At 42.4% G+C, this 25,948-nt stretch overlaps 2 protein-coding genes across 2 annotated transcripts; one reads left to right on the top strand and one right to left on the bottom strand.

Moving 5' to 3' along the window:
* Positions 1-675: 675 nt before the first annotated feature.
* On the bottom strand, positions 676-10,262 carry ankrd29 (ankyrin repeat domain 29; the record flags this gene model as incomplete). The annotated part of the gene is made up of 10 exons (XM_080024286.1): positions 676-762; positions 1,053-1,151; positions 1,255-1,350; positions 1,448-1,546; positions 4,847-4,945; positions 5,770-5,868; positions 6,741-6,839; positions 6,995-7,093; positions 8,188-8,298; positions 10,233-10,262. The coding sequence occupies 10 exons, from the start codon at positions 10,260-10,262 to the stop codon at positions 676-678; spliced, it is 918 nt and encodes a 305-aa protein (XP_079880412.1).
* Positions 10,263-15,450: 5,188 nt separating this feature from the next.
* On the top strand, positions 15,451-19,860 carry cts12 (cathepsin 12; the record flags this gene model as incomplete). Its single annotated transcript, XM_080018608.1, has 6 exons — positions 15,451-15,477; positions 15,572-15,736; positions 18,130-18,351; positions 18,916-19,084; positions 19,432-19,537; positions 19,761-19,860. 6 exons carry the CDS (start codon positions 15,451-15,453, stop codon positions 19,858-19,860), a joined length of 789 nt encoding a protein of 262 aa, XP_079874734.1.
* Positions 19,861-25,948: the final 6,088 nt, after the last annotated feature.

The following is a 25,948-nucleotide window of genomic DNA, read 5'->3' as shown; positions in this document are numbered from 1 at the left end:
TTAAATCAAGACCAATAAATCAAGAGAAATAACGACTGAAAATCATTTGCTGAGGATTGATTGTGGTGATGCAATGTAAAATTGATGATCCAAAATCGAAATAGAATATAAAATGTACTTATTTTTTATTAAATGCATTTTTCTTCTTTCTTCTTCATCTTCTGCATGTTGTCCCTTACAGGTTATATACAAGTAAAGGATTTTAGGGAAGTAATTATTATTATCATTATTAATATTATTAGTATACAATGCCTGGTATGTGGTATGTGGGCGTAATATTTTGTTCCATTTCTCAGATGAAACACTGCCTTCTAGTGGTTTACATACAGCTCTTCACACAGCAGCATAGTTCAGTATTATTAGTAAAGACAAATGCTAGACATTGACGTCTCCATTTATTAGCAAATGTACAGTTTATTACATTCATTATAAAGCACAAATGAAACTATTCAAAATATTTATAAATGCTTTGATGGCTGTGGTTAAAGGCTAGAACAAAACCAGTTGCATATTGAACATTAACACCAGGAGAAAAAAATAAACACAGCAAATAAATACATTTTGGTTTGTTGTTATATCGCTCTTTTGATATTTTATTTGATATTCAATATTCCATTTCAGCAGAAACACAAAGCAACGTACATCTTGTAGCTGGAAGGTTCTCACTCGATGTCGTCATAAACTGTGTGTGTTTACGGTATTTTGAAGTAAACACCTCAGGATGCAATCGCTCTTTGTAACGTCTGCAGGCAGCTCATTGTTCTGGAAAACAGGAAAATAAAGAATATTCATTTTACAGATCTGATCAGCAAACTGGCTACTGATCCGTTTGCACTTTATTTCTCTTTTTATCAGAATCTGAATGGGGTTATTTTGCCAGGGGCATTTACCTGTACCAGGTAAAAAAACATTTTTTTTTTAATAATAAAATAGAATATAAAGTCTAAAAAAGCCAAATACTGTATATCCAAATGGACAAAAATGTATATAAAATATAAACACAAATAATCCTGATGCATCTATATCAGAACAGCAATTTGCCTGGGACATGCCTTGTTGGGAAGCGTCGGATCTGCATTGGCCCTGAGCAGAAGTAAAACTGTTTTATGATTTCCACCCATAACTGCAGCATGGAGCGCTGTGGAGCCATTCTGCAGGAATATTCAGAAATTTACAGTATATAAAAATGCATTTTTAACCAAAATCATCAAATGCAAATAAGTAATTGCAGGAATGTAGTATTTTAAAATCAACCTTGAGGAGTCCAAGTGACGGAGCGAATTTGAGAAGCTCCTCGATGACGTCGTTGTGTCCCTTAAAAGCTGCTTTGAACAGTGCCGTAGTTCCGTCCTTGGTGAGACAATGAAAGAAAATTTAATAAAAAATACATGGGACATGTGTTCTTTTGTGATTTGTGTAGAATATTATCTTTGGAGTGCAGTGGTACTTGTCGGTCGGCATCTCGGTCGGCTCCTCGCAGCAGCAGAACCTTCACCACGTTGCTGTGTCCCATCTGAGACGCCATCCACAGGGGGGCAGTGCCATCCTGGGGAGGGTCAAATGTCAACCACAGGAGAAGGAAAACAAAATTATGTCACAATAGGACCTGGTGTTAGGCCCACGGTGTCCCAGCACCACTAGAGGCCACTCTTGACCCATCCGCGGCTCCTCCCTTAGGCCAATTTCACACACCTGGGATCAATTACCTTCATCACCCACACAGTATTTATTCTCCAGCTCCCCCAGTCACTCATTGCCTGACCGTCAACTAGCTTACCTAAGTTGTACTGCTACTGGCCTAGTTCCTAGTTTTTTAGTTTCTAGTTCCTAGTTCCTAGTTCCTCGCTCCTAGCTCCTGTTCCTACCGTATTTTCCGGATTATAAGGCGCACTTAAAAGCCTTTAATTTTCTCAAAAAAGCAATTTTGTGTGGTACACGGCGCTCTGTCAACATGTTTTAGTATGACTTTGGTAAACTACAAAGCCGCACCGATTGCAGCATTACGGCTACCGTAGTCAGGAGCATTGCGGAGTAATACATACTGTGCTTCACCATAATATTACAGTGTGTGTGTGTGTGTGTGTGTATAAGGACCCCAAAATGGCACATGTCAAGAGACACGCTTACGACGCGGAATTCAAACTCAAGGCTATCAGTCACGCAGTAGAACATGGGAATAGAGCAGCTGCGAGAGAACTCAACATTAATGAATCAATGGTACGGAAGTGGAGGAAGCAAGAAGATGACCTGCGCCAAGTAAAGAAGACTACACAGAGTTTCCGAGGGAACAAAGCGAGATGGCCACAGTTAGAGGACAAAATTGAACTGCGGGTAATTGAACAGAGAGCAGCAGGTAGAAGCGTCTCTACAGTCTCTATTCGACTGAAGGCAACAGCATTAGCACGGGACATGAATATCAATGACTTTTGAGGCGTTCCTTCTTGGTGAAAAGAACATCCGGCCAGAGCACATCACCAACAGGTTTCCCTCACCTTTGATATCCCTGTGAACCGCACTGTGGAGCAAACAGGGTCCAGGAATCATCACTGAACTGCCAGGTAACAGCAACGACACTGACTCGGATAATGACGAGAGGGATCCGGGCATGCTGGATGCCGTAATCGCCCAACTGTTAAACTCGGAAACTGAAGATGAAGAATTTGAGGGATTTGTGGACGAGGAATGAACTGAAAAAGTGAGTGTATTGTGTTGTATTTTACGTGTTATAACTGAACAATTTTGAGAGTTATTGTGAATACGCTAACGTTTGATTTAGCGGTATCAGACTGTTTTTTTACGTGTTACAACTGAACAAGGTTGGGAGTTATTGTGAATACGCGCATTAACGTTTGAACAATGTTGAGAGTTATTGTGAACACGTTTAAAAAAGTTTGACTGACTGACTTATCTGACTGTTTTGTTTCGCTTAATGCGCCTTATAGTCCGGGGCGCTTTATATATGAAAAAAGATCGAAAATAGGCCATTCATTGACAGTGCGCCTTATAATCCAGTGCGCCCTATAGTGCGGAAAATACGGTAGTTTATGTCTCCTTGTTTCATCTTCCCCTAACATGCTTGTCTCCTCTCGTCGACCAAGTCTCCATCCAGCCCGGTTCCCCGTCTCTCCACCCGGATCCTGGACCCCTCCTTCCCGGTCATCATCATCCCTGCCCTGCCCTGCTCCATCCCTACCTGACCGGGTCCCCCCGGCCATCTCCACTGTGTGGTCTAATAAACATCCTTCGTCTGCCTCCCGTCTCTCTGTGTCGTGCGTTTGGGTCCCTCATAGCTCAATTATTTTGTCTTTGTGTACCTCCCGGGGCAACACTACCATCCACACGGTGGTGGACCGCTTTTCTAAAGCGGCTCACTTCCTTGTCCTGCCCAAACTACCATCAGCAAGGGAGACCACAGACCTGCTCGTGGCCGAGGTGTTCTGCTGCCACGGCCTCCCGGCAGACGTGGTGTCGGACAGAGGTCCCCAGTTCACCTCCCAGGTCTGGCACGCCTTCTGCTCAGCCCTGGGGGCACAGGTCAGACTCTCCTCCGGTTTCCACCCCCAGACCAACGGCCAGACGGAGCGGGCAAACCAGGAGGTGGAGGCCATGCTCCGCTGCCTGACAACCACCAACCCCTCCTCTGGAGCGACCAGCTGCCGTGGGCCGAATACGCCCACAACACCCTGGTTAATGCCTCCTCCGGCCTGTCGCCCTTCCACTGCTCTCTGGGCTACCAACCCCCGCTGTTCCTTGCCCAGGAGGCTGAGATCGCCGTACCCTCCGTCCAGGCCCACATCCGTCGCTGCCGGAGGACGTGGAAGAGGGCCCGCTCGGCCCTACTCCAGGCATCCGCCAGGTCCCAGCGGCAGGCGAACCGGCACCATGCACCAACACCCACGTACTTCCCCGGACAGATGGTATGGCTCTCCACCAAGGACTCGAAAACTTGCTCCCCGGTATGTTGGCCCCTTCCCCATTGTATCCATTATCAACCCCTGTGCCGTACGTCTCCGCCTCCCTCCGTGTCCACCCAACCTTTCATGTGTCCCTGCTAAAGCCGCTGGTCTTCAGCCCCCCCCCCCCCCCCGCACTATCGTGCGGCGCCCGGGGAGAGGCCTTCAGTACCTCATGGACTGGGAGGGGTACAGTCCGGAGGAACGCTCCTGGGTACCCCGGAAACAGATCCTGGATGTCTCCCTCATCCGGGATTTCAACCGCACTCGCCCTTCCGGTTCCAGATGACCAAGGGGATCCCTACCTGACCGGGTCCCCCCGGCCATCTCCACCGTGTGGTCTAATAAACATCCTTCGTCTGCCTCCCGTCTCTGTGTCGTGGGGTCCCTCCAAGCACCGGACGTAACACCTGGCGATGTGGAAGGATCCTCTTCTCTATCATAATTATACTGTACATCTTTTCATAAATTCTAAATCCCATGTGAGGGAATCTTACAGAGGCGCATCAAATTAAACTACTATAAACTATAATGCAAAATAATTATAACATACTATGACGAACCGTATATTAGACCAAAACTCACACTCATTCTTATAAAACTTTCGTATAAAACCTATGCAATAATTAATTTCCTTATAATTAAATGAGACTACAAAATTATGCATGATGATATAGTAATGTCCTAATCACAAGATGCTACAATACCACTGAATGATAACAGAAGACAATATTAAATGATAATCCAGCTCTGTGTTATAATATACAACATACAATAGCTGAGGGAATATGAGGGACAGTGAGAGAGAGAGAATGTCATCCACATGCAGCTGTATGGTTCTTTCTAAAAGAAAAAAGCTAAGAATAGGAGTTTTTTGAAAATGAGGACCCTACATCCCGGGGCTGGTTGACTTTGGCTCCGGACGACAGTAGCTGACGGATGATGGTCACATGACCCTCCTGAGCGGCGAGGAACAGGGCGCTTGCTCCGTCCTGACACACACAGGGAAACAAACAGATGAATAAAAACTACAACATTCAAATCACTTTTCACACAATTACTTTGTGCGTCTGGATAATTTCCACACACGACATTTACTGACTAGCACCTAAAATTAAATAATTTTGGATTAAAAAATATAGAAATCAAATCCAAAACAATATTTCATTGACCAGACGGAGAGATAAGACAAAGGAGGAGAATGGAGGCCTAAAAGGATCAGGCAGAGGAGGAGGATAGAGGGATCGGATGGAGGAGACAGACGAGAAGTATGAGGATGAAGGGATCAGGCGGAGGAGGAAAATGGAAGGATCAGGGAGTGGAGGAGGATGGAAGGATCAGATGGAGGAGGAGGACTTGATGGAGAGACCAGATGGAAGAGGAGGACTTGATGGAGAGATTGGATGGAGGAGAGGGAGCAGGAGGAGGACTGGATGGAGAGATCAGTTGGAGGAGGAATACTGGATGGAGGGATCAGATGGAGGAGATAGAGGAGGAGGACAGGATGGATGGATCAGACGGAGGATGAGGACTGGATGGAGAGATCAGAGGGAGGAGGAGGAGGACTGGTTGGAGGGATCCGATGGAGGAGATGGACGAGGAGGACTGGATGGAGAATTCAGACGGAGGAGGAGGACTGGGTGGAGAGAACAGATAGAGGAGATGGACTGTTTCGAGGGATCAGATGGAGGTGATGGAGTTGGAGACTGGGTGGAGAACTCAGACGGAGGAGGAGGATGTAGAGATAAGACATAGGAGGAGGATGGAGGGATCAGATAGATGGAGGGATCGGAGGGAGGGCGGGACATGCTCCTACGTTCAGCTGGTCGTGCACGTTGGCTCCGTTCCTCAGCAGAGTCTCCACCACTGCACAGTGTCCGTGCTGAGCAGCCGCCGTCAGAGCCGTGCCGCCATCCTGACAATTTAAATATGATGTTATTAAGTATCATAGTGTGATAATATTACTAAGTTTGCATAAAGTATTTCTGATTCTGATTCTGATATATTATTAAGTTTACATAATAAACAAAAAATAAAAGTGATATAATTTCCTATTCACTTGAGTAAGATACTCACTGAGATAGAAACCTGTGATAACAGTCTGTCGCTGGCTCTTTCATGACTAGTTGTGGCTCTTTAAAGTGTTATTCAAAATTAAATACAAAAATTCTGAAAGAGTATTTCAATAAAGTTTTTCTGAGACATTGTCTGCAGTATGCAAAACTGAATTTTCCATTACTATACTACTACACTACACAATATACTACGTTATACCACAAAACTACTACATTACTACACTATAGTATGACATTATACTATACAATACTTTTCTATACTATGCTACTATACTATTCTTTACTATACTACACTATACTATACAATACCACTACACTACACTATACTTTTCTATACTATGCTACTATACTATACCATACTACACTATACTATACAACACTACTACACTACAATATACTATACTATACTTTTCTATACTATACTACTATACTATACAATACTACACTATACTATACGACACTACTTCACGACACTATACTATACTTTTCTATACTATGCTACTATATTATACAATACTATATTATATAATATTATATATACTATACTGTACTACACGACACCCATGATACTACACTATACTGTAGTATAATACCACACTTTAAGTCACTGTACTACACTATACTATACTATATTATGTTATACAACACTACACTATACTGCACTGTACAATTATACTGATAATTAAACTTGTCATTGTCTTACATTACTAACCCTGGTCTGGAATTCTGTGGAAGCCCCGAATTCAAAGAGGAGCTTGACGATGTCGTTGTGTCCGTGCTGAGCGGCGAAGAACAGAGCGGTGGATCCAGTCTGAGGAGGAACAACAACATGCAGGGAGGGACCGGGTTGGATTGAAGTCTGTTATTTGTGGGGAGATTTCTTAGAATTTGACAGAACTAACTAACTAACTAACTAACTATTTTGTTTTTCTCAGCGTTTTTTATGAGTTGTGATCTATTTATGACCTCTCTCTGGTAGTTGATGTCGGCTCCTTGCATGATCAGCTCTTTGACACACTCAAAGTGTCCGCTGTACGACGCCACCATCAGCGCTGTGGTTCCACCCTGCAACAAAACAACACATGACTCACTCAACTAACTACGACTAACCACAACTAACTACAACTTACTGCAACTAACTATGACTAACGACAACTAACTAAAATTAACTACGACTAACTACAACTAACTACAACTAACTACAATTAACTACAACTAACTTTATCTACTTTACAACTAACTACAACTAACTACGACTAAGTACAACTAACTACAATTAACTATGACTAACTGTCTACTCTATAACTAATTACAACAAACTATGACTAACTACAACTAACTACAATTAACCACGACTAACTACAACCAACTACAAATAACTAATGTACAGCTACAACTAACCACGACTAACTACAACCAACTACAACTAACAAATGTACAACTAACTACAACTAACTACAACTAACTACAACTTTTAACTGTACAACTAATTACACCTAACTACAACTAAAAGTAGTGAGATCCTTCGTTATGACTCACCGCCAGCTTCATCATGATGTCTTGCTTTAGTTCAACAAACACACACGCGAGCACACACTCACATGCATGCACACACATGCACACACACGTATGCACACATGCACACACACACACACACACACACACACACACACACACACACACACACACACACACACACACACACACACACACACACACACGAACATACAGCTCATAATGGATCGAAATAAAACCTCTCTAAAATCTCTCAAATGATCACGATAAGAAGGTTGAGGTAATTCAACTAAAAAACAGCTCCTAAAAGACTCTCTCCCACACCCCCTCCATCTTGCCCCCTCCACCCCTCTCCCTCCCTCCCTCCCTCTCTTTTTTCCCGTCTCTCTCTGTACCGTCTCTGCAGTCGGCGTCCACTCGTCTCCCCCCCCCCCGCCAACCCCACAACCCTCCCCCCTCCATCCCCTCTCCCTCCCTCCCTCCCTCTCTTTCCATCTCTCTCCATACATTGTCTCTGCAGTTGGCATCCACTCGTCTCTTGCCCTCTCTCTCCCTCTCTTTCCCCCTCTGTCTCCCCCCACCCCACATCTCTCCCCCCTCCATCCCCTCTCCTTCCCGCTCTCTCTTTCCGTCTCTCTCCGTACACTGTCTCTGCAGTCGGCGTCCACTCGTCCGCTGTTCAGCAGCAGCTGCAGCAGCGCCAGGTTTCCTCTCCTCGCCGCCCAGAACACAGCGTTGGCGAGCGGTGTTTCCTTCTGAGGAGACAGTCTCTGTACAGTTACTGTACTCAAGTATCTGTACTTAGGTATACAGTATATTACGTTTTTTCAGTTTTAGACACTTCACCTACATTTCAAAGCAAATATCTTTACAAATACCGGCTACATTTCTAACAGTCACATTACTTTAGTACAACAAAAAGAAAAACAGACTGGATTAATGATTTATCAGCTCCATTTCCTTGTAAATCACACACACACACACATACATATACACACACACACACACACACACACACACACACACACACACACACACACACACACACACACACACACACACACACACACACACACACACACACACGCAGGTTATCAGGCCCACTCTTGAATTTGTGGAAAATTTGATTGAATTTGGTTTTTTTTAGGGTAATTTAGGCTTTTAGGGCAGACGCACGACTAGTATATACTTAATTAAAGAAATGAATTAAATGCACTTTAGTTATTTGCCTTTTTCTTCATATTATCACTCTATTGCTATTGTTCGGATTTTAATTATTATTATTCTCATTGGCACTCTGCGGGCTAAAAGTGTCTGGAACACGACAACGACTGGACACACAAATGCAGTTAAGGTGTCGTTAGAACCACGACGTCTCAGACATCTCGTGGTTAAAGTGTCATCCATATCTATCCGTGTTCTGAACAGGAATTTGTGAAAAACCGACAAAATTTGACTGAATGTAGCCCAACGCTCACGCATCGCCAGCATGCCAGTGTTCAAAAACTTCCTGTCAGGTGGTGAAGCGAAATTAGTTTTTGGAGTGAGACTCTTTGTGTCATCATCATCCAATTTGCTAAAATGTGCCGGTTGTGGTTCTAAATGTCCACCGCGTTGTGCGTCAGCCATTTTTGGGTTTCATGAAATCGTAACCCATCGGAAAACTTGTATCCACAAAATGTATCAGCAGAAAGTCGTCACTAGTCCAGCCGAGTCCACCCCAACTGTACGAGTCCATGATGCATTTCATGTACTCGGAACGCTGTCAGAAAAGCTCTATTTCCACAGTCAACACAGTGAGTTATAACAATGACAAGTTCTGGTTTACAGACAAACATGGACGTTGTTTTAAAGATATTCCATCAACATGCAGCTTCCTGCAGCAAAAGGTAGCAGGCAGAAGGGGTTAAATAGTGACGAGTCCTTCCGTAATAAGTCAAATTCCACGTCCAAAAAATGTTGTCTGTATTAAAATGTGTGTTTTACAAACCTCGAGAACTTGTAATAGCTGTAATGTAAAAATTACTTCTTGACTTTTTTTCTGGGGGGTCATAAAAAAAAAAATTGTCTGACTGTAATACTGTAATTGTCTGATAATAATTTCATTATAATACATTATTATTATTATTATTATTATTATTATTATTATTATTATTATTATTGTTAATAACATTTTAGTTGCATGTTGTGTATGTAAGGTGCAATGTGGATAAAGGTTAATATTATATTATTAGTGTTATTATTGATACTATTCTTATTACTATTTGATTACATTCTAATGTGTGACAAATGTATTAACAGTGGAATATTGTATATCGTATATTGTAGTAGTAGTAGTAGTAGACATTTTTGGCAAACAGACCACAATACTACTGACGGCTGGCCTGTGTTAGCGTGATAATTCAGATTGAACCGCAGATCATGAGAGTATATAACACGCACACACACGTGCACATGCATACACACACGCACATTATCCCAGTTGTTCAATCAGAGCTGCTATAAACTCAACCAAGGTCATGCAGCCTCTGTAATGCTACATCACACAACCTTAGCCCAGATATTTCCTAAAGATATTATAAGTACAGTGCGCACTTCATATTTAAGTATACACCCTAGTGTTAGGGTGTGATCTGCTTTTCTCCTGCAGAGTGTGCACTGGGCACCGCAAAGCAAAACGGTGATTTACCTTGAAAGACATCCTGCAGACCTCATCCATGCGTCATGCTGGAAGGCTTCATTAAGGGTGGAGGTGATGGAGGTGGTGGAGCACAGCAGGTCTGCCCCTGCCGCACCGTGTTTTGGCGTTTTGGGTGTTGTGGTGTTTGGGTGTTGGCTGCACAGAAGAAAAGCACCGGGTCAGCTGTTCCTCTGCAGCGCTGCACGCAGTTTCCAGTCTGGCCATTGGAGGCGCTGTTGCGCAGACCAATATTTTCACGTTTTTATTTTTATATTATTTGTTAAATATGACGTTTACCGTTATTGTATATCTATAATTTCAGATTGTAGTATATGTTTCAGATTGCTGACCACGTGTATATGTGGTCAACAATACGAGGGGTCCAGTTTAGTCGTGTTATTTGAGTATTCGATTTTGCAGATTTTACGTAATCTGACATCAAACTACACAAATTTAACCATGATTCTGACCTGAATTTGTCGTATTGGACAATAATTTAATTGTCCAGCCATAATAGACGTCTTTATTCTTTGTCCTTATTTTGTAATTATTTTGTAATTACATTAACTTTGGAATCATTTTAGATAAACACAATAAATACATGTTATTTCACAAATATAATAAATACATGTTACTTTCCATTTGTACCTTATTGCACTTATTGTGCTAACAATCTGGTCATGAATTCTTAAAGATTGTTTATGTCCAAGTTTACTGACGGGTTACGATTCCATGAAACCTGAAAACGGTTGACGACTTTCCGTGACTATTTACAATTTTCAGAATAACGTTTTTCCAATTCATTCAGAGAACATGAAACTCATCATGGGCTCGCAGATTTTGTATCTTAAAACTTCCTCGAATCCCGCAAAGTCAGGCGGAACACAAGGCCACATCTAATACCGGGTTAGATGCGAACAGAGTGCCTTCATTTACAAAAAGAGCAAAGAGATAATATTAATCGAACAGCCCAGCCGACGTTAAACAGCTAATACAGATAATACACAAACACACACATGCCTAGTTTGTATTCTCTAACCACTACAGAGCGATGGACTACACCACGCACGATGCCAATGGACATTCTGAACCACAACCTGTACATTTATAAGGAATTTTTTTAAAGTTGGTGTGTCGTGACACAGGAAGGTTCGGCTACTTCTGTTAAAATGTAGTCATTTTTTTCACTAATTCCTGATTTGGATGAAACTTGAACCACCAGATGTCTATGATGTCCCAGTTCTAATGACACCTCAACTGTGTCCATAGCCGCAGTGGTTGTCCTGTTCCAGACAGTTTTAGTCTGAAAAGTGCCAAGGAGAATAAAAATAAAAATAATCTGAGCAGTGACAATAGGGGACCATCCCTACAAGATGAACCCCTAATAAAAAAAAAGAAAAAGAAATGAATAAATTAATAAATTAATAAATTAACAAATGACAATAATAATGATAATAATAATAATAATAATGATAATAATAATAATAATAATAATAATAATAATAATAATAATAAACGGCATTGTCCGCGCCCTGTGTCTCCACCCTGGTGGATTTAAGGATGTTGATGTCAGCTCAGGTGTGTCAGGTGCAAATTAAGGATTTGAGACGCAGCAGTTTTTATTTTGCAGTAAATAATCATAGAGGAATAAGCGTTGGTCGGTCAAAGTTGTTGACTTTGGGATTCCTTAAAGGAAAGGATAGAGTGCAGACTGAGAGAGGATATAAAACTCCAGTCCTCCCTCTCGCTCTCTCTCTCTTGCTCCCTCTCTCTCTCTTTCTCTCTCTCTCTCTCTCTCTCTCTCTCTCTCTCTCTCTCTCTCTCTCTCTCTCTTCTATCCTTTCTCCCTCTCTCTCTGTCTCTGTCTCTCACCATGGGGACCAAACCGCGCACCAGCCCTGCAGGTAAGTGCACGTTTTATTTCATGAGACACTGACTGTCAGAAGATTATGTTACACAGTAAGAAACAGTGTTCAGGTGCTGTGTATTGCTGTATTTATTCACAGATTATGCCAAAATATGTAAAATATTTTAAAATACACTTTTGTCCCGCTTTTCAATAACTTCAACGTCAACTTTAAATACTTAGTTCCATTGCAACAGTAACACACAAAGTAATTGTTTTATTCAAGATTCAAGATTCAAGATTCAAGATTTTTTATTTGTCACATACATATACATACTTCCATACATATATGCAGTGAAATGTAATATTATTTACATTGACGGGGGTTCATTAATATTACATGGATATATTTCTGATACAAATGATCGAAATGTAGTAGGGCTAAAGATAAGATTAGATTAGAACATTTATTTTATTGTATACATTTCCCATCTTATAAATATGTTGGTCTATATATCAAACTATTAATATATGTTAGAATTCATGTGTAAATAGTTAGTAAGCTAGTTCGTAGAATACAATAAGTATAAAGATTTACTATGCCTAAATCTTATCTTATTATCAATTAACTAAATAATGTTATTTAATTAATTGATAATTACTCTAAAACTTTATATACTGCAAAAACTGAACTGAAAACTGAACTGAGAACTCACAGTGCCTCCCTCTGCCTCTCTCTACCTCCCCCTGTATCATCCTATCTCCTCCTGCCTCCCCCTACCTCCCCTTCCCCCTGCCTCCTCCCCCTTTCTCCCCCTGTCCAATAGTGCTGGGCATCCTCTCCCTTCTTCTCTCTGGGCTTCAGGTCTCCACAGAGTCCGAAGAAGAGGCTCCAACCGAGTGGCAGGCGTGGAAATCCATCCACAGCATTTCCTATGACGAACAGGTAATTTTCATTAAACTGTCGTTATTGCTGGGATTTTTTTTTGTTTTATCTGCTTGGTGTTTTTTGGGCTTAAAGTATCTGGAATACAACAATCGCAGTACGCACAGACATGGTTGAATCAGTACGTTTCAGACGTCTCGTCGTTCAAGTTTGATCAATGTTGATGTACATTTGGAGCACAAATTAGCGAAAAACTATTGTAATTTTTCCAGAAGTAGAAGAACGTTGAAACAATTTTACTAGTTTCAGGAGCAGGCTGCATTACATCAGGAAACTCAGAAAACTATAATTAAGCTGCGTTTTACGAAACCCCAAAAACTATAATCGGTCACAGAAGGCATCCTCACACCGCAGGAAGTTCTAAAACCTTTGGAGGCACCATCCCTTTCTTTTGTGTCCGTACTGCATGATCCAAGAACGATGGCAAGTAGGGATGTAACATACATGTACACCGTGTTCCAAATTATTATGCAAACTGCATTTAAGTGTCATAAACATTACATTTTTTGTTTTTCAATTAAACCCATGGATGCTATTGTGTCTCAGGGCTCTTTGGATCATTGAAATCAATCTCAGACACCTGTGATAATTACTTTGCCAGGTGAGCCCAATTAAAGGAAAACTACTTAAGAAGGACGTTCAACATTATTAAGCAGGCCACAGGTTTCAAGCAATATGGGAAAGAAAAAGTATCTCTCTGTTGTCGAAAAGCGTCAAATAGTGCAATGCCTCGGACAAGGTATGAAAACATTAGATATTTCATGAAAACTTAAGCGTGATCATCGTACTGTGAAGAGATTTGTGGCTGTTTCAGAGCACAGACAGGTTTGTGCAGATAAAGGCATAATGAGGAAGGTTTCTGCCAGACAAATTCATGGGATGAAGAGAGCAGCTGCTAAAATGCCATTACAAAGCAGCAAACAGGTATTTGAAGCTGCTGGTGCCTCTGGAGTCCTGCGAACCTCAAGGTGTAGGATCCTCCAGAGGCTTGAAGTTGTGCATAAACCTACTATTGGGCCCCCCCTAACCAATGCTCACAAGCAGAAACGGTTGCAGTGGGCCCAGAAATTCATGAAGACTAATTTTCAAACAGTCTTGTTTAATTATGAGTGCTGTGCAACCCTGGATGGTCCAGATGGATGGAGTAGTGGATGGTTGGTGGATGGCCACCATGTCCCAACAAGGCTGTGACGTCAGCAAGGAGGTGGTGGAGTCAAGTGTTGTGCTGGAATTATGGGGAGAGAGCTGGTAGGCCCCTTTAGGGTCCCTGAAAATGACGTGAAGTGAAGTGAAAATGACCTCGGCAAAGTATATAGAGTTTCTGAGTGACCACTTTCTTCCATGGTACAAAAAGAAGAAGCGTGCCTTCCGTAGTAAAATCATCTTCATGCATGACAATGCACCATCTCATGCTGCAAAGAATACCTCTGTGTCATTGGCTGCTATGGGCATAAAAGGAGAGAAACTCATGGTGTGGCCCCATCCTCCACTGACCTCAACCCTATTGAGAACCTTTGGAGCATCCTCAAGCAAAAGATCTATGAGGTTGGAGGCAGTTTGCATCAAAACAGCAGCTCTGGGAGGCTATTCTGACTTCCTGCAAAGAAATTCAAGCAGGAACTCTCCAAAATCTCATAAGTTCAATGGATATAATGGCCTGTTGAGATGTTTTTGATTGAAATAGCTTTTGATTTCAGTAAATATGACCTCCTAATGCTGCAAATTCAACAAATGACCATTTTCAGTTCTTTACAACCTATAAAATGTTTTGAAACTCTGTTGTGCATAATAATTTTGAACAGTGCATTTTGAGTTTTTTATTTTTGAAAAAAATACTGTTATCATTGGGAGGTTTGTTGAATAACATTTGAATTATTCCCTAACGGTTGATAACTTGAAAATGATACTGACTGTTATGTGCATCGATTATTTAGGAAAATCAGAGAAAAATTTGCATAATGATTTGGAATGTGGCGTATATGCCGTTTTAAGGTATGCCGCGTTATCAAGTAACCACATTGACAAGGGCCAAATAGTGATGGATAGAGGATAGCATCTCCAAAATGGCAGGTCTTGTGGTGTGTTCCCAGTATGCAGTGATTAGTACCTACCAAAAGTGTTCTAAGGAAGGACAACCGGTCAACCGGGGACAGGGTCATGGGCGCCCATGGGCTCAGGAGGGAGACATACACAATATTAGTGGTTATTGGTGGTAGTTTTGTTTAGTTTATTGATTGATTACAGATTATAATGCAAGCATTCATTTTTATTTGCACTCTTGTAAATCCATGCATTAGCTCCACAGAGGTGTTTAAACGTTTTAATCTTGTGTTGTGGAGCAGGAGGACGTGCAGCGCAAGACTATCTGGGAGGAGAACTCCAGGCTGATCGACGACAACAACCAGGGCTTCTACTTCGGAACCAAGCTCTTCTCCATGGCCATGAATAAATATGGAGACCTGGTAATGACTAATAACACACAATTAAATGGTTTATTTGTTTTAACTAACTGTAAGGGAATGTAAAATATGAAATGTCTCTGTCCTGTGCTTCCAGACCAGACAGGAGTACCATGTTTTGCAAGGTGCGATGATAAACTCCCAGTTTGTGAAGAGAGGGAAGAATGCTTCACCCCGAAAACTGCGTCAGAACGCTGAGAGGTTGGGGGTAGTGGCTGTGGACTACAGGGCCATGGGCTATGTCACCGAGGTCAAAGACCAGGTAATGTAGTTAGTATTTTAGATAAGGGAGAAAAACACTTCTTTTTATTTATGCTGGGAATTTAGCACTTCAGGAGCTGAACGCCAATATTAAAATTATGATAACTACGAGATAATCACTTTAAAATAAATGGTTTTTTTTTCATTCAAAAGGTTATTGTGATTTCTGCTGAAGCTAAAGGCCCAGATATTTAAGTATTAAATGTGATTTAATACTAAAATAAAAATTCCTAAAACAAATTCCTATTTGAGTATGATTTTTGTAGTTATGAAAGATTTTTTGTAAGTACTGAATGTATTATTAGGGTTCCAGCCCGCAGAGCTGGAACCATATTGTTTTTGTTCTGTTTTATAATTATTTTTCCCTTGGTATTTTTCTGGCTAAAAGTGTTTGATTCACAGCAACTGCTGAATCCACGGACATGGTTGAGGTCTCGTTGGAACTGGGGCTTTTCAGAAATCTTGCGGTTCAAGTTTGATCCACGGCGATTCCCATTTGGAGCAGGAATTAGTGAAAAGTCGTTGCATATGTATCGGAAGTGCAGAATGATTTGCGTACTGTGATGCCCATGCCGCCTTCAACTTGGAAAATCGTGCTGCCTTTCAGAGAACCCAGGAAACTATAAAACGCACCCAACCCGATATACCGGACCCCGTGTATTTCTGCCTGCAGCTATATTTATTGTTATTATTATTATTTTCATTATTATTAAGTCGATTAGCCAAACGTTCAGAGCAAAGAAACAACCATGTGACACAAACAGCCAATTGTACAGCGCAGAGAAACAACCATGTGACACAAACAGCCAATCGTACAGCACGAGTGTCTCTGCTTTCTCCGCTCTCTCCCCAGCCGCGGCGCTCTCTGGTCGGCAGTGCACAGCAGGGATGAGGCGCCTGGTTGACACGACAGGTGTTCTTCTAATGCTAATTTGAACTCTAACTCGCCCTCCTCCCGACCCAAGCCCCGCGTGGCCCCCATCCCCGTAAAAGGAGAGCATTTTTTAACTTCTCAACCCATTATGCCACTTTTTATTCATTCTTTAATCATCAAGAACTGCTGCAATAGTTCTGTCCTGTGGACGACCTGTACAATGAAATGAGCACAGCTTTTTTTTTTTACACAGAACCGCCACCAATCCCCCTCTTTTGAGAACGATCTTACCATGTTTTGGTCTTTAAACAACTGATCACTACTCCAACAGGGGGATAAACACCATAGGTGAGACAAATAAACAAAGAACCAAACAACATGTACAGGGAAAAACATAGAAATAAACACTTTGGACGACAACATATATTGTTATTATGGACGTTATAGCAGTAAATGAGGAAGGTAAAGTGAGGGATGTAACCACGAGAGTGTTGGGGGTGTGTTCAAAGCGGGAGCTGGTGGTGTGTGTGTGCCTGTGATGAGACCGCCTGTGTGTGTATGTGTGTGTGATATGTGTGTGTGTGTGTGTGTGTGTGTGTGTGTGTGTGTGCGTGTGTGTGTGATAGGTGTGCGTGTTAAGTGTTCACCGGTGAGTTTACGGGACTTGTCCCTATTGGTTCTGGTGTATAAGGTCGGTATTATATCGTAGTGCCTCAGTCAGCGGGAAAGGCCCCGAAGCCACTCCTTGCAGACACTCCACGGCTGCAGGAAACCCAGCAGCACCATTCCTTGCAGCCACACAAGACCCCCCACCCCCCAGAGAAGCGGGAAGCCAGCGGAGCAAAACCCAAGCCCAGCCCCGACTAGCATGTCCAGTCCCAGGGTGAGCGAGGAGACCCTGCACCCCTGAGGTGCACACATTCAATCCACCCGCATGTGCAGGTACAAGACGGATGCCCCAAGCCCACCAGCGCCCTGCACAAGGGTGAGGCCCCTCACACCACAACTGGCTGGACGCCCCATCCAGCCACAAGCCCATCCACGTACCCAAATGTGCTGCACAGGGCACCTAGATTTCAGGCTGCCAGATATGTGGGCCCTCCACCACCCCTGGCACCCGGGGCACTCGCCGCAAAGAAGCCTCCAATGGGAGCAAAGGCCGCCAGCCTCCCACACCCTAGCCACACCCAAGACAGCAAGCAGCCTCCTAGGGGCCTCGGAAGGCACCTGCCGGCGCTCTATGCAGCCCCGCCGTGTCGAAGCATGCGATCCAACCCAGCCACGGGCGCAGAGCCCTGCGATTTTAAGTGACGTCTGCTCTGACACGTTCGGATAGAGTCCTGGAGTCCCGATCTTCGGAAACTGTAATACATACCTCACATGAATAAACTGAAGCCTGTGTATTGCTGCCTGCAGCTATATTAATTATTGTTATTGTATAATAAGGAGCTAAACACCTGGCTATTTCAGTGTTTAATAGATTTTTCTTTAATTCTGAAATGAATTATTATTATTTGCAGGGGTACTGTGGCTCATGCTGGGCATTCAGCACCACGGGAGCCATCGAGGCTCAGATGTTCAAGCAGTCGGGTCAGCTGGTATCGCTGAGTGAGCAGAACCTGGTGGACTGCTCCAGAGCCTACGGGACGTTCGGCTGCAGTGGAGCCTGGATGGCCAACGCCTACGACTATGTGGTCCACAACGGGCTCCAGGCCTCGGCCACATACCCTTACACCTCTGTGGTAAGGCCTGGTCCTCATGATCCAGATCATACAAGCATTCATAAATATCTCTCTCCATAGGTACCAGTGTGATTTTAATATTCTTCTGCTGATCTTATTTGTCTAATGTGGCTGTTTAGTTTTCAAATGCGATTTAAATGACTTTGGAGACTCAAAATTTCTGAAATCACTTTTTGAATTAAGTACTGTATATAGTAAGATTAAATAAATAACAAGAACAGATAAAATCAGATATAATAAGATTCCATTCTATTATATTAAATTGCATCAGAGCATATTATATGACATAAAATGAGACCACATTAGATTGGATTAGATCACATCAGAGAATATTAGATTGGATTATATTAAATCAAATCAGATTAGGTCAGATGCCACTTTTTGTTTCTACAGGGGAATTACAGATGTGTACAAAGCAGTGCTAGGTTTACAAATTGTTCAAAAAGTATTCCAGTATTTGTGAGAGAAGTTATAGTACCACAAGTAGGATGTTATACTGGATACTATGCTGTACTGAACTACTGTATATATGTGATGTACCCACCCTTTGCCCACCCTGTGCAGGACACCCAGCCCTGCTTCTACGACAGCAGCCTGTCCGTCGCCCACGTCAGGGAGTACCGCTTCATCCCCAAAGGAGATGAGCAGGCGCTGGCTGATGCCGTGGCAACCATCGGACCAATCACGATTGCCATAGATGCAGATCATTCCAGCTTCCTGTTCTACAGCTCAGGTAGATTTTTATTCTATAATAATATATATAATAATAATAATTAACAACATATATACGACCAACAGGAGATTATTTGGATCATAATGATGTCGGAATTACCAAATAACATAGTGCTCAAGCTCTTTTTTTTTTATTGTGAATTGTTGATTGAGAGGTTTGCTTATTTTTTGATGTGTACCACTATCTGTCTATCGGTCTATCGGTCTATCGGTCTGTCTGTCTGTCTGTCTGTCTGTCTGTCTGTCTGTCTGTCTGTCTGTCTGTCTATTTATTTGTCTGTCTTACTTTGCATGACATCATATGTGTTCATGCCAGTTGTTGTCATTGTATTAAAATCTCCCCCATAGGTATATATGAGGAGCCCAGCTGCAACCCCAGTAATCTGAGCCACGCTGTTCTCCTGGTGGGTTTTGGTTCTGAAGGAGGTCAGGACTACTGGATCATCAAGAACAGGTATGGAGGAGAACAGTATAAAATATTGAGCAGTATAAAATAATATTAAACGTAATGTAACCTTTACACCTCCAATATATTCTCCCTTAATCCTCTTCCCTCCTTCCAGTCACTTAGCTTTTGTGCAGAAATCTGAGAAAAGAAGGAAACTCGAGTATAAATGTTTTCTCAACATTTAAATTATTATTTGAATTTATTTATTGACATGTTGTTTCCCTCTCAGCTGGGGGTCCGGCTGGGGAGAGGGGGGCTACATGCGACTGGTCCGAGACGGGAGCAACGCCTGCGGCATCGCCAGCTACGCCCTCTTCCCTGTGCTCTGAATCTGATCTGATCTTTTATACTACAGGCTGGATATTATTGAGGGGGTTATTCATTAAATCTATATCAGGTTCTTCTGCTCACCAGCCTGTTTTTTTTATTTCTTCGTTCTGTAATGTTTTTCAGTGAGTGCAAGCAGCACGGTATAATTTCTACACATACCATTACATTTTATGTAATATTATGTCTTTTTATCAAAGGTTTTTATCACTGAAATTGATTTTTGAGTTGAGTTTTTTAAATTTATATTAATAACAACCTTTTTTGTAATTTTACTTCAAATCAACATCTTCTTTCACCATAATGACTGGTGGTGTTAAACTTTTTTTTCAATTTTTTATTTCCCTACTTGTACCTGTTCCACATATAATGTAAATTATGTTTTCAATTCCAGTTATGAAATGTTTTACATGTGTGATATATGATATCAATAAAGTTTGAATGATTGACTTTGAAAGCTCTGACACAGTTCACACAGAAACTCGTGTGTGTGTGTGTGTGTGTATGTGTGTGTGTGTGTAGTTTGAACCATAACCTGAGCACTTTCTCCACTCTCCACTTTCAATAAATTCTCCATTAATCCTCTTCACTCCTCCCAGTCACATTCCTTTTTGTGCTTATTGATCTGATAGATACTGTAATTTAAGCCTCACAGCAGCTCAATAAGAAAAGTAAATAATAATAATAAAGCAATAGAATAAAAATATAAAAAAGAAAATGGCAATACTGTAAATGGAAAACAATAAAAAAAATACAATATACAACAAAATCCTGACAGTTAGCTGTACACAATGAAGAATATGCTAATATACACAAAACCTTATGATAAACAACAAATATAACCAAAAAAGTAACAATAAAAATAACAATAAAAAAAAATAAAATTAACCAAAAAATAAACGGAACAATTTGTTCATACACAATAACTAATCAAATAAACACACAACAGTGAACCAGAAAGATAAACAAAGAGATAAGAAATTAATTGGTAATGTACAGTAAACCTGGTGATAAACATTCAATTTAAGCATAACATGTTTTAACAAAAAAAGATATTACACAGAATTTTGGCAATAAACAAAAATTAACAGCAAACATATACCTCTGTATCGACAAATTTGCATTCTGCAAGTTGTGCAAGAAGCGCAGGGTTTTTCTTTGGACCTTAGAATCAGGTTTACAGGCTGTATCTGTCTCTCGTAGTTAACCTCTCCCTTCACTCTGACCTTGGAGCTTCGACAGGGATTCTCTTCCACGCTGGAGGAGAAAGGAGCCGCTTGGATGTGTTTCTGAAGGAAAACAAGGTGAGAAACAGAAACTTCTGGAAAGAAACAAAGAAAGAGCGTAGAATCATTTGTTTTGGATTGGACACTAAGGCATGCTTCACACCAAATCCGTAATCACATCCTCCCCAGAGAAAATGGGAGGGCTTGTTTTTTTTCAGAACAACAGCGAGTAGTTTGTATCAGTTAGACATTCACATGAATTGAATTAATTCATGTTACATGAATTCATGTTTGGTGAATTACTACAAGTTATTCATAGAACATGATTATACTCGTATTAATGATGAGTGTTTGTTTTCAGAGCTGTAGTTTCTGCTTTGTTAATAGATTTTATCACAAAGCAATTAAACTGATCAATATTAATTGGTAAATAATTGTTTAAAAATATATTTTTGTGATGTCGCGGAGAGCAGATATGATGCATAACAACAGCAGGAATGCATTCGTTTTTGGTTTATAATGTTTGAGTTATTTATTGTCTCTTTTTGGGTTCTTCGTTTTGTGTTCTTGTGTCAAAGTGATCTGTTGGTTAAGATAAGATAATCCTTTATCTATCCCACATTGGTGTAGTTTGCAGTGTTACAGCAGCAATGGTTATAATTAATGGTGATGGGAGGAGGGTGATGGAAGGGAGGGTGATTTTAGGATGGTGATGGCATGGTACTGGTGGGAGAATGGTGATGGGATGGTCCTGGGGGGAGGATGGTGATGGGAGGGAGGGTGGTGATGGAAGGAGGGAGGATGGTGATGGACGGAGGGAGAATGGTGATGGGAAGATGATGGGAGGATTGTGATGGGAGGATGGTGATGGGAGGGAGGGTTATGGAAGGGAAGGTGATGGGAGGATGGTGATGGGATGGCCCTGGTGGGAGGATGGTGATGGGAAGGTGAGGATGGGAGGGAGGGAGCTGGAAGGGAAGGTGATGGGAGGATGGTGATGGAAGGAGGGAGGATGGTGATGGTAGGAGAGAGGATGGTGATGGGAGAATGGTGATGGAAGGAGGGAGAATGGTGATGGGAGGATGATAGGAGGATGGTGGTGGGAGGATGGTGGTGGGAGGATGGTGATGAGCGGGAGGGTGATGGAAGGGAGAGTGATGAAAGGATGGTGATGGGATGGTGGTGGTGGGAGGATGGTGATGGGAGGGAGGGTGATGGAAGGGAGAGTGATGAAACCATGGTGAAGGGATGGTTGTGGCGGGAGGATGGTGATGGGAGGCAGGGTGGTGTTGGAAGGGGGCAGGATGGTGATGGGGTGGTCCTGGTGGGAGGATGGTGATTAGGCGGGAGGGTGGTAATGGGATGCTCTGCTGCTCTTATTGGTTGATCCTTGAAGCGAAAGGACGAACCTGCAGACCGACAGAGTGTGTTTTAACAGGATAATAACCTGGATGGAAGCAACAGTTTTTAGACAGAATGCACCTTTAATCCTCCAGGATCCAGACAGAAGCAGCCGCAGAGTCCCTCTGTGCATTATGGCAAACATCCCTTCCACTGGAGCTGCATGAGAGCTGTTTGTTTGTTTTTTTGGTCTGGATGCAGGCATCCTCCTTCTTCTTATGTAATTCAGTGGATGCAGCAGGAGGAGACGCGAGTGGCTGCGGAGGAAGGCTCGGCTCTGATTTGAGATTTGGCTCTCGACGAGTCACTCACTAAAAAGATCAGTTGGATTTTCCCACTCGCGATTTGTTTAGTTCAGTTGGTGTAATGCGTGGCGAGCGAGGAAGGGTTCCTGCGACTGATCAACGGGAGCCAGAAGAGTCCGTTGGGTTTGAGGTATGAATGGAATTCTCACAGGAATAGATACATAGATAGATCGATAGACAGGCAGACCGAGGCAGCCAGCCAGCCAGCCAGCCAGCCGGTAAGCCAACCAGCCAGACAGACAGACAGACAGACAATCATCATCAAAAAAAGATTTGTTTTGGTGGAATCGTCCAGTGCTTATTTTCAGTTTGTGAGTTCCGATTTTTGCTGGAGTGACTCCAGACTCCCGCGTCATTAAAACATTCGCTCGCTACGAACGAATCGTTCACGAGTCTCACATCGCTAACGAGCGTCTGTGGCGGAAGGAAGCCGGCGAATGGCTCCTCGGACCCAGAAACATCCCCAAAGGACACCGGTGGATGTCTGATCGGAGCAGAACGGCTCTCGCTTCGGGTTCGAGGGGGAAAAGCATGTTTGGGATCCGTCGGCGTTCAACGCATTGGCGCCCATAGCGGCCTCTCCCTGAAGGAAGGAGCGGTGGAGGAGGCCGAATCACAGCATCCCACCATGGCGGGCCCGGGGCAGCAGAAGGAGCTGGAGGACGATGCGGAGCTGGCGCTGAGCGGCATCAACATGCTGCTGAACAACGGCTTCAAGGAGAGTGACGAGCTGTTCAGGAGATACAGGTGAGGATGGAGATTCCAAAACACCTTTAGCCATGGTCCAGTGTCCACCCAGCTGCAGGGCACGACTGATGAGAATAAAAAGCATAGATAACCCTCATCGATTTTTTTCATTTTGATCAATTCACTTAGGCTGAACATGTTCTCAGATAGGGAGCAGTAATCTTACAATATGGCAGTATGGCAAAAAAAAGAATGATAAAATAAAAATGACACCAGAAGCTGGAGGAGGTATGACTTAATATGACCCAAAGTAGAGCGGTGAGAAGGGAACATTTTGTATTAATATATGAATTAAGCGCCATTAAACCACATTAAAAGGGACATTGTCTCCATTGTGACAATTGACTGGCCCTAACCCATATTTTTGGACCATCTTCAAGATTTTTGATTCACTTCAAATTTGCAACAGAGCATCAACACATGTGATCTGAATAAATGTATATTTTTTATTTATTTATTTCGATTTTAGATCATTTAATCATGTTAAGGGCACATGAAGCAATTTATTTCTATGAGTTCATTGTGCTGCCAAAACTGTTTAAAAATTGTATATATATATCCAGAATTTTTAAATACAGTGAGACCTCATGACCCCGGATGTCTGGTTAAAGATTAATTAAGATCACGTTGCTGGACCACTTATTACATAAAAAAATTCAATCTTAATCAAAAATATATTTTCTCTCCATCAACGATAAAGATGTTGTAATCGATTGCACATTAAGCCTGTCAGTTTCTCTGGCGCTTCAATGTGTGTGCATGTAGGGCCCTTGACTTGACTTGTTAAAAGAATATGTTATTATGGGAAAATAAATCACGCCCATGACTTGGACTTCTAAACCCAGCGGCATCATTCAGCTGCTTTGGGTGAAATGGTTTTAATAAAGGTCTTGGAGCAGAACTGCTTTAATGCCTTAGACTCCCCACATCCGCCTCCTTTCTCCCCAGCCTCAGTCTCTGCAGATGGCAGCTTTTAGGATGCTGAGCACTGAGCAGAGAGATGACACTTTCAGAGCAGATCTCATCTTTCCTCCCACACCAAAGGACATCGGAATAACAACCTGAATCTGGTTGTTTGGCAGATTCATGCATTTCATGTACCAGGAATTTATGGGCTGGTGCGTAGTTGTACACTATCAGATCTACAGACAGTTGATATTAAAAAAGCTCAGCTATTGAAAAGACAATATAGAAGATATAGAATATGCACATGTATATTATACCACTGCTGCCATTGCCCTTGAGCAAGGCACTGGTTCCAGAGCCTGAACTGTGCCGAACCCTGTCCTCCCACTGCTCCCAGTTAGGATGCTTTAAATGCAAAATAAACATTACAGGCTTAAAGATGTGTCAAAATGCAACGATCCTTCTCCATCCACGACTGAGCTGACTCGTTATGGAAGGAACTGTGTAACATAATAGAGACGTTCTGAGGCTGCAGCTTATTCACATCTCACTCATTCACACAGTCGTACATTTTGCACATATTGTACATCTTGTACTTTACATTACTTCCATGCTACTGTGAACCCCGCGGATGGGTTGAGTGACAGTTGCCCCGCCCCCAGGCCTCGCCCCCAGCTTGCTTCATGTCCCCAACTCATTGGCTGACCGCCTCAGCGATCTGCATCTTCCTCTGTTTGTGTGATGAAGATGAAGATGAAGATGCTGCTCACTGCGCTAATTTCCGCTTCAACACTAATCAAGCCACCCAGCGACAGCAAGGTTCAGAGAATAAAGATGAACCACAGTGAATGTCCCGGAGGCCTCAGAGAACAGCTCATTTCCATTTCAGGAAAAACGTAACAAAAAGAATAGTTGGGATTTTGCTCTAAATCTTTGTTTCAATTTTCCCCAAAGGCAAGACAAGGCACGTTTAATAATTATCATCATCATCATCAGGTCTCTTGATTGGCGACGGGGGCGACACCATGCGTAGAGCCAATCAGTTTCACCAATCTTCTTCATTTGGGTCGGTCCAGTGCTACGGACTCGGCTTCAACAAGCGACTGGTCCATTTGGTGTAGGTCCCTACTGACGCCATCAATCCATCGGGTGTGGGGGGCACCGCAGGGGCGTTTCCAGCCGGCAGCTTTAGGTTGTAAACGTTTAATATGTTTAATAATACAGAACATTTTTATATATAAGGACAATTCTCAGGGCTTTACATAAGGCATAAAAGATATTGTTGACAAGTATCAAACAACAACTTAAACTGCAATTCAAAACAGAACTTCAGGTACAGCTCACTTAACGGACCAAGTTCCGTTCCGAGGACCAGGTCGTTAAGCGAATTGTTCGATAAGTGAGGATCGGTGTTATTTCACGGTAAGGAGGCGTGGCAATTGCAAACGCTAGGGTAGTGAATACTGACAGACTGGGGCTGAGAACGGTGATGAGATGAGATGTAT

The sequence above is a fragment of the Zeus faber genome, assembly GCF_960531495.2.
Source record: "Zeus faber genome assembly, chromosome: 1".
NCBI lineage: Eukaryota > Metazoa > Chordata > Actinopteri > Zeiformes > Zeidae > Zeus > Zeus faber.
This window is presented reverse-complemented; position numbering and strand designations above follow the sequence as displayed.